We start from the raw sequence: 8,870 nt of genomic DNA on the forward strand, positions 1-8,870 counted from the left end.
CTGTTCACACGTTTCATTTTGACAAACAGACGTTTTTTACAGTGTGACCAATTGACGTTTACATTTGAACTCTGTCATGATCATTAGTTATGCTGTGATTTTTCAAGCAGCTGAAAAGGTCATTTTGATAAGAATTTATTAGGATAAGTGTGTAACTACAGTAATTTCATAAAAAATTTTATCCCATTATTTCTAATATGCGTGATGATATAAATCTTGTTAATTATTATTATTTCTAAATAATAACATCAATTTTAAATATTATTTTTTAAAATGACGATTTGGAGCTCATTAATGCTCATTTCACCTTACAAAAGATGTTTAAATTTAAAATATGGACGAGTATTAAAATCTTTGGGTAACTATTAAAAACATCTTGAATAATTTTTAATAATTAATATTTTAACGCTGTGCATTTTTAGTTTGTCATATGTATAATTATAAAAATATTAAGGATAGTTAGATTCATTTTAATGAATTCGACATATTGAAGTATACCTATTATTTAACATGTTAATAACTAGATAAATGAACCAATAACTTTTTTAGTTATTTCTTATTAACCCATGTTTTAATGTTCTAGATTTGGTACCTGTTCGTAATATGGGTGGACATCACATGATGATAATAAAAGAAACAAAATGGCAATGGACTAAATTTAAAGATTTGATACATTTTTATGTTCTTGTAGGTGTTATTCCTTTAACCATTGTCATAGCTTACACCAACATATTCATTGGACCAGCTCAACTCGCTCCAATTCCTGAAGGATATAGGCCAAAACATTGGGAATATCATAGAGTATAAAGTGATAATTTTTAAAAAAAGATTTTTTTTTGATTTTCAATTTTATTTTTAGCATCCTATTACTCGTTGGTTTGCTCGATATATATATCCAAGTCCACAACAACAGTATGAAAAATATTTACATACATTGTATGAAGAAGATGAAAAATTCAAAATCAGGTATAAAATACTTATGACATGAAGGGGGCTAAAAGTAATATCTTTAAAAAAAGCTTTCAAAGTTATGGTAATACTCAAAATACATTACTCTATGTCATAAAAATTTGTTTAATTCACTAGAAAATGTTTTAGTATTTTCAAGTCATTTCAATCCTATTTATGAATTTTGAATTGGAATTCATAATAATTGTTTACCAAAAAATTATTTGTACAATATATTTTAAATAGTTCAATAGACATTAATTAATAATTTATTTTATGTATTTTACAAAATATACTAAAAGGGAAAAATAAAGTTTTATTAATGTGTTATTTTTAAATGTGAGAAGATGTCACTGATTGAATAATATCTGTTAATTCTTTTTGAAACTGCTTCAATATATTAACTCTTACAAAACTGAAATCTATTAATATAATATAAAAATAATTTTAAGTACTTGAACCTAAAATTTTTGAAGTAAATTATTTCAACTGTTGGAGAAATGTTTTCCTTGTTATCACTTTATCATAATTTTTTTAATTTTAATATCTTTTAGATTACATTCACAAACAACATTTGATTAAATTGTATAGTAGGTTCTCTGTAAAAATATTAAAGATCTACTTTAGTGATTGATAGACAGTCTATCATTTATTATTGCAATTTTTGAAATCGGTATTAATCCATATTTTTAAATATATATCATTTTTTTGTAGTTCAATACTAATAAATTAATCTAAAAGTTGATCCTAGAATTAATTAAAATGATTAAACTTCAATAAATGCCAATATTTTTTAATTTTTGCAATGTTTACTTAACAGTTATTATGAAATAATTAATAAATGAACCATTTGCTAAAGAACATTAAAATAATTATAATATATTATAAAACATTGAAAATATTTTTAGTTATATACATGTGCTGAAGTTTTAAACTTATTTCATCAATTGTTAATATCAGACCATGTATGTTACATAGTACAATTATAAACTAAATACAATAAGTGTAGCTCTGAAGAGGAGCTATGAAATTTGTTTAAAATATCATTACAAGACGCTAAACATTGATATAACTTTATAAAATTTTAATTTAACACATTCAATACATAATGAATAGTGAAAATAATTTTTTTGGTTTATTTCAGGGGCATAATAAAAAAATATAAGGTTGTCTGCTCTAACTTATTAGTAGTCTGTAAAAATTGTGGGTCTTTTTGCAAAATAAAAAAATGTACAAATAAATATTTGCTTTCAAAACCAAAAAATTAGTTTTAAAAACTATACTGTAGTCTTATTTTTTAGAAGCCAAAAATTTTTTAGTTCAAATCTTAAATGCTTAAAGTTTTCTTAATATTAGTTTTAAGATGTTACATTGAGATAAATTCTATATTTTTTTCAGAATGTTAACTAAAGAAATAGAAAAAAAAATGAAAGAACGTTCAGACTACAAATCTTTTTACTATAGACCAATTTCTGCCAATTTACACAGAGTTAGTAAAGAAAGTATGGATCGTTCTGAAGAAGCTGCTGGTTATAATTAAAATTAATTTTTTTAACATAAATATGTTTTAAACAGTAGATTTTAGCTTAAATTAGTTGTTATAAACTTCTATAATACAATATTAACATTAAATAGATCATTAGTTAAACTTAGTTATGTATGAATTTTGTTTAATCTATAACGCAATATATCAACAACCTTGCAAGATTTGATCCAACCAATTTTATATATTCTTTTATATTATTTTCAATGTCAGTATCATATTTTCTCTTAAAAACAGAATATTTCATTAATTTTCCACAATATAGTATTAGAACCTGTAACATAAAATTATTAAAATGTTATGAATTGAATATTGTTATTTTGATATATAATTCAAGCTGTAAAAAATTTCTTACAACAACTAAAATTAGTGTAAAAGAATACTAATATCCTTTACTCATTAACATCAGAGCGGTTTTAAAGCTAAAATTATGAGAGAAAGAATAAATTACTTTTGCCAACTGAATAATTTTGACCATTTTTAAATTATTACTTTTTTTAATACCATCCTCTAATATTGAAAATTGCTGATTAAAACTATTAAATATAGTTGAATAGGATATGCTAACCAAACATCTGTCGAGATAGTTCTGATTATCATCTATCAACATTTGATACCATGTAATAAAAATACTCTAGAAATTCAATTACAATATGTAGTAAAGAGATTTTTCAACCAAAAATTCTTCTTAAACCTACTCAGAATACATCATTGATATGTTAAAAACTTGATATTAAAAACTTTTACCATCAAATTGTCCACTTTGTGAGAGATAAAAATATTTGAAAAATATATATAATTAGATTATGGTAGGGTTACCGTTTAGATTATAGTTTCTTTGAAAAACAAATTTTTTTTTATTTTTTTATAATCTAAAATAGTTATGATATTATTATAATCTTAATAAAATTAATAAAAAATATTTACTGAATCATAAGTTATGGTAAGTTACATACATGAAATATAACTAATCATGACTAAACTGCTGTACACACACACCATATTATGGTGTTATTTTCGTTTGTTCTCTAAATAATACTAATTGTCAGTACGTATTGATTGAAATATTCCTTCAGTTTCAATTTTTTATCCCAAGTCTAAGGATGTAATCATGCATCTCATTTAAATAACATTGAATAAATTGTCACATACGTTTTTATTAATAACTATATTTTATAATCAAGATATTTTAATATTGAATATAGTTTTTAAAGCTCTTGAATCAAATTAGCACCCTTTATATCAAACGAAGATTCATATCAGTTATTAAACTTGATAATAGATTTCAAAAAAATATTTTTACATTTTGATATTGTAAGATATTAAAAATAATAATCCATTTAAAAGTTAAGTCCAAAATCATATAAAATTTTTATACATTTCTAAATTACTTTGATTATTAAAAAAATAAATTGTTTTTTTTTTTTGCTATTTGATAAATTCAATAAATATGCATAAGCACATCCTTTAACCTGAGATAAAAAAACTGTATTTAAAGGGTGTTCAGTAACTAAAGAAAAGGGTTACTATAAATAGGACCGTTTTAACGATAAAGTCAATTTTAAGGTATTAAATTAGCCAATGGGAAGAAATGGACTCCTGCCTGATTATTTCTAGTTTTAAGTAAAAACAAATGAAACTAATTTTAATAAGATAAAAAGTTTCTTACATCCTCTGTATTGGTAGAGTTTTCATCTTTCGATTCATCAAATACAACATATTTTGCTTGATCAAGTTTAGGTAAACAAGAATCAATTTTATGCCAAGTATATCGAACTGGACACAATAAGTAAGATGGTCTTATTTTAGATTTATAACGCATTTTTGGGCATGAATGAATATAAAAGCCCATATAGTAATACTTTAATTCAGGTGATAAATGGTGTAATTGTCTTACTAAATTTATCTCCCTAAAAATAAAACTTATTATAAAAACAATGTGATATTATTTATTTATTATTATTGTTTAATAATTTATCTTTTAATTATTTACCTTAAGGAACTGTAGGTTCCTAAAACTAACTGTGAATAATCTGGATCGTAAAATAAATAAACAGAAGAAATGCATTTTGGTAAAATATCTAAAACACCAACAGCTATTAATTTATCATCAAGCCAATATTGCTGATGAAATGATCCATAACCAGGATGATTAGGGTTATCTGCTTTCTCAAACTGAAAAATTATTTTATTTAAAAATCAATAAATAAAGTAAGTTTTTAGTGAACTATTTTTAAAATGGTGATAAGATCAGAACCGACAAATTTTTTTGAAAATTAAGTATAATTAGTCTTAGAGTATTACGACCAATGATACCTGTAAAGGCGAATCAACAAGAAATTCTATATATTGTTCCGTATCACAATCATTTGGTTGGTCACTATGTACAGCCATTTGATATTTGGCAAAAAGGGAAGCCCCAGCTGAAAAAGTTTGCGCAAACTCCAATGTGCCGGTCTTAATCAAAGACACCTTACATAAAAAAAATATAAATTAAATTAGTTTTTAATACTTACACTAAGTGGGGTATCAACAAGAAAGCGAATAAATTGCTCTCTAGTACATCTATCTTCTGAATCACCATGAATACAAATCTGATAATGACTGTAAATAGCATACTCAGATTCAAATGATTTACTTGATGATGTTAATCTTAAAAGATTTACCTATAATTGATACTTAAGAAATTATTTTTTTCTTTCATTAAATTAGTAATTTTTACTCTAATATTTTTAACAGTTTGATAGGCTTGGTTTATATCTGTTTGGGACCTTAGAATTAGATTTTTTAATGGGCCCCAAGAATAGTTTTATTATAAAAAACTATTTACGATGTCTTTATTACATTACAAATAAAAGCTGTGGAGATAAAATCAACAATAATAATAACATAATTTTTAAGTTACTTTATCAATTAGGCAAAATACAAGACTAGGTTTTTTTTCATTACAAGTCCCTATTCCAGTGGGCCTAGGAATTTTTCTTTTTATAATGTGACATGGCACCATGTTTCCCTTAGCGGCACATCACGTTATCGACCTAAATGAAAGTGTATCGAAATTTGAATTATAAATGCACGGTGGCCTAGTGATAAGGTTCGTCTCCACAACGCCGTGGGTCGCAGGCTATAATCTCGTATCGTGACTAATATTCATACGACTTCTGGTACACTTTCTATAATCGGACATCAAATGATAAGCTATTTATTAATTATAAATAACCTCAAAATAAAAAAATAAAAATTGATGTCCCTGAAAAGACACTTAGCTTGTTCATGCTTTGAGCCAGTGCCTAGATTACATTGTAAAAAATATTTAACTATTAACATATCAATTCTAAACATAGTCAAAATACAAATTATATTATAAAAACTCACTTTCAATTTATGTACTCTATTATCAATTATAACATCATTTTCAGAAATTAAATCTTCAAGATTTTTCTCACGAGATAGTAATGTTTTTTTAATATCAGCATTAGGATTTTTAGCAAGTTTCTTCTCCATACGGATTAACTTTTTTTTTTTACATTTAGGCAATTTGGGATTAGCTCCTACACCTTAAATACATATTTGCTACTTCTTTAAGTTTTCTAATTATATTATTACATTTTTAATTTAAATATTCATACCTGGTTTAACAATTTTGTTTTCTGAAGATATTTTAAGATTTTTAGAGTTATTTAATTCATTTATTGAACTTAATTTGTTATTCTCTGTGATATAATAAATATTTATTTATTTAACATATTGATAGTTCCAATGATGGTTATCAATTAAAGAGTAGTAAATTTTTATTTCAATAATTTCAAAATTACCTGATTTTAACAAGGTGCGAGAAGTTGTAGCAGATTGATTATTTATTAAATCATTAGCTGATGTAATTGATTCAATATTATCTCTGTCAGTTTTTATAACTTCCATTTTCTCATCTAGTCTATGAATACCTAAAATTGAAGAAAATATGTTATAAAAAAAAAATGCATTTATTTCTATAAATTTTAAAATAAAATAGTATACAATAACTAAGTTCATTATATTTCAATATTGGTATAAATATTATTTAGTTAATTAAAAATTAACTAAGAATATTTCATAATTAACTAGTCAAATGAAAAAAGAAAAGCAAAAAATATTCATAAAATAATTTTTATTAAGAATATTTAATTTTTATAATAATTTTTACAAAAATTACCTAACATATCAAATTTTATTTGAGGTTCTCTTGTTTCATTTAAGTATTCACTATGTTTTCCTTGCTTCCCACTTTTTAGAAATTTAGTTACTCTCTTGATAATTTTTTTTTGTGATTTCGAAAGTTCAAATTTAAGCGCATTACAACTATTATAAAATATTTAATTAATTGATTAAAATATATAATTTGCAGTTAATTTAAATTAAATATTTAATTTATTAGTTTTATAATTTAAAAAACTTTTAGTTATATAATGAACAATAAATCAAATTGGTATTTTAAATGACTACCTTATAGTATACAATGGACAGCAAGTTTTTTCCATAGTAGGCTTATAACAATATTTTCCACTACGGCGCCACCCACGGTCTGCTAGTTCTTGATAGGCTTGAACTGTTAAACTAGAAGCCCACATTCCTATAAAACACAATACACAGAAATGTTATATTTTTTATAATTCAATATTATTTGATTCTAATTTTAGAGTATTACCATTACTATAGCTTGATTTATCCTTTTTGCAGTAACCACAATTTGACTTCTCGCGATTACCATTATAAAATATAACACTTCTATTATTATTAGACATAATAACTATTATTTATATGTTATAAAAATTCAAGTTATTTCCAATGAATGATTAAGCAGGTTTTAATTTGAAAAATTCTGAATAAGTATCAAAAATATTATTCTAAATCATGATGTATTGATCAAAACATATATTACAATATACTTTTCAATGGAATAGATTTTCATTGTAGTATTTTTTAATATTTTATCAGAACTATGCCTTACAAGATAAGGTCAGCGAATTCATTCTTATCAATGTTTTGCTTATTAAGTCGAAAACATTTCAGATGTCATTCACAAAATCGACGTTTTTAAGGAAATTGAAAGTTATAAAGGTATAATAGCATAAATATATGTATATATATAAACACATAATCTAGAGGATCGCCCTATTAGGTAGAATATTGATAAATTGTTATTGATATAATATTTGTGATCAGGCTATATTTCGCTATCTAGTGTTTAATATAATTATTTTTACTTTTAAAGAACTGTTCTATAACTGTTCTTACAGCTGTAATATTATATTATTACATATAATATTAACATATAATATGATGTTATCATTTGTACATGTATGTCACATATCATGATTATACAAGATCACCAAAACAGGGTTCTCTTATTTAAAATACAAAATAACCCTTTAATTATACGATAAAATCTCCCTCTTGTAGAAATTATTAAGTAACGCCTACACGCAGGGACCCCATTTTAATTAACCAATTAGAATACAAAGCCTCAGCTTCTAGGATCACGGTAGAGATCGCTGGGCTACCCCCTTCACACTATAAAAAGCCATTTTTCCCCATCTAAACCAGTTCTTTTGACGATTTTAAAATACACAAAATCTACGACACTCTACTCAAGATTTCACTCTCCGGGACTTAGTCGATTTTTTAATTAATTTGGACTTAGAATATTTTTCTTTAAAACTAAATGACACTTAGAAATTTTAAAGTGAATTTTGTTTTGGTGAATCTTTTAATTTAATTTAATTTGTTCAATCATTAATAATATTTTATTTTTCTTGTTGTGGAAATAAACACCAAATAATATTTTAAACATTACATCTTTTTAAAATTATTTTTATTTAATAATAAAAATTTATTGTGAGCTTTTCTTATTGGGTAGCTAGTCTCGTTACTAATGTCTTTGTTTTAACAAACATCGCGCCGGCAGACAGAGCTAAAGGTCACAATATTCTCAATTTAAATTGAGATTTAAATTTATTTGACTAAGTGTATTGCAACTCTATACTTACTGGGTAGCTAGTCTCGTTGCTAATGTCTTTGTTTTAACAAACATCGCGCCGGCAGACAACGCATAGAAACTTACGAATATATTTGTAGTGTTTAATTTTTGTCTTGGTGATTATTGTGCCGCATCCTTTCAAGGTGCTTTATTTTAGCACCGGGATACATTGGGCCACCACAATTCCGCCTTGATAAATTTTTTACATAGATATAGATATTTCTGAATCTTGTTTTGGCCAGGCCAGAGGAAAATTTAAGAAATATTGGTGTCGATCTCTCAATAAAATATACTCTCTAAAAAATACTTATTCAACAGACGTAAAAAAAATTAAAATTGTATTTATAATAAAATACAGAGTGT

General features: G+C 24.6%; 2 protein-coding genes across 4 annotated transcripts; one reads left to right on the top strand and one right to left on the bottom strand.

Annotated features, from left to right (window-relative positions):
- Positions 1–147: 147 nt before the first annotated feature.
- LOC126894722 (NADH dehydrogenase [ubiquinone] 1 beta subcomplex subunit 5, mitochondrial) lies at positions 148–2,600 on the top strand. The gene is made up of 4 exons (XM_050665932.1): positions 148–358; positions 584–801; positions 860–966; positions 2,347–2,600. The coding sequence occupies exons 1-4, from the start codon at positions 274–276 to the stop codon at positions 2,486–2,488; spliced, it is 552 nt and encodes a 183-aa protein (XP_050521889.1). The 5' UTR covers positions 148–273; the 3' UTR covers positions 2,489–2,600.
- Positions 2,601–2,618: 18 nt separating this feature from the next.
- On the bottom strand, positions 2,619–7,687 carry LOC126894717 (arginyl-tRNA--protein transferase 1). 3 transcript variants are annotated; one of them, XM_050665924.1, is made up of 11 exons: positions 7,176–7,687; positions 6,974–7,100; positions 6,684–6,829; positions 6,307–6,435; positions 6,121–6,204; positions 5,867–6,048; positions 4,808–4,963; positions 4,485–4,666; positions 4,161–4,401; positions 2,943–3,125; positions 2,619–2,765 (listed from the first exon to the last, which is right to left on the bottom strand). In XM_050665924.1, exons 1-11 carry the CDS (start codon positions 7,270–7,272, stop codon positions 2,619–2,621), a joined length of 1,674 nt encoding a protein of 557 aa, XP_050521881.1. In that variant the 5' UTR covers positions 7,273–7,687. The 3 variants fall into 3 exon arrangements, with proteins under 3 accessions (XP_050521881.1, XP_050521882.1, XP_050521883.1); XM_050665925.1 differs by lacking the exon at positions 4,808–4,963 and adding an exon at positions 5,008–5,157; XM_050665926.1 differs by lacking the exon at positions 2,943–3,125 and having other exon boundaries at positions 7,176–7,659.
- Positions 7,688–8,870: the final 1,183 nt, after the last annotated feature.

This window comes from Daktulosphaira vitifoliae, unplaced genomic scaffold (genome assembly GCF_025091365.1).
Source record: "Daktulosphaira vitifoliae isolate Bord-2020 unplaced genomic scaffold, ASM2509136v1 Scaffold_1, whole genome shotgun sequence".
Lineage (NCBI taxonomy): Eukaryota > Metazoa > Arthropoda > Insecta > Hemiptera > Phylloxeridae > Daktulosphaira > Daktulosphaira vitifoliae.

Excerpts from the sequence above, each read along its gene's own strand:
- LOC126894722 (XM_050665932.1), top strand. The coding sequence starts at position 274 with ATGACGATTTGGAGCTCATTAATGCTCATTTCACCTTACAAAAGATGT. Across the intron at positions 802-859 it reads AACATTGGGAATATCATAGA|CATCCTATTACTCGTTGGTT; the intron begins GTATAAAGTGAT and ends TTTTATTTTTAG. Across the intron at positions 967-2,346 it reads GATGAAAAATTCAAAATCAG|AATGTTAACTAAAGAAATAG; the intron begins GTATAAAATACT and ends TATTTTTTTCAG.
- LOC126894717 (XM_050665924.1), bottom strand. The coding sequence starts at position 7,272 with ATGTCTAATAATAATAGAAGTGTTATATTTTATAATGGTAATCGCGAG. Across the intron at positions 4,402-4,484 it reads GGAACCTACAGTTCCTTAAG|GGAGATAAATTTAGTAAGAC; the intron begins GTAAATAATTAA and ends TTTTATTTTTAG. Across the intron at positions 2,766-2,942 it reads AAATTATTCAGTTGGCAAAA|GTTCTAATACTATATTGTGG; the intron begins GTAATTTATTCT and ends TTTATGTTACAG.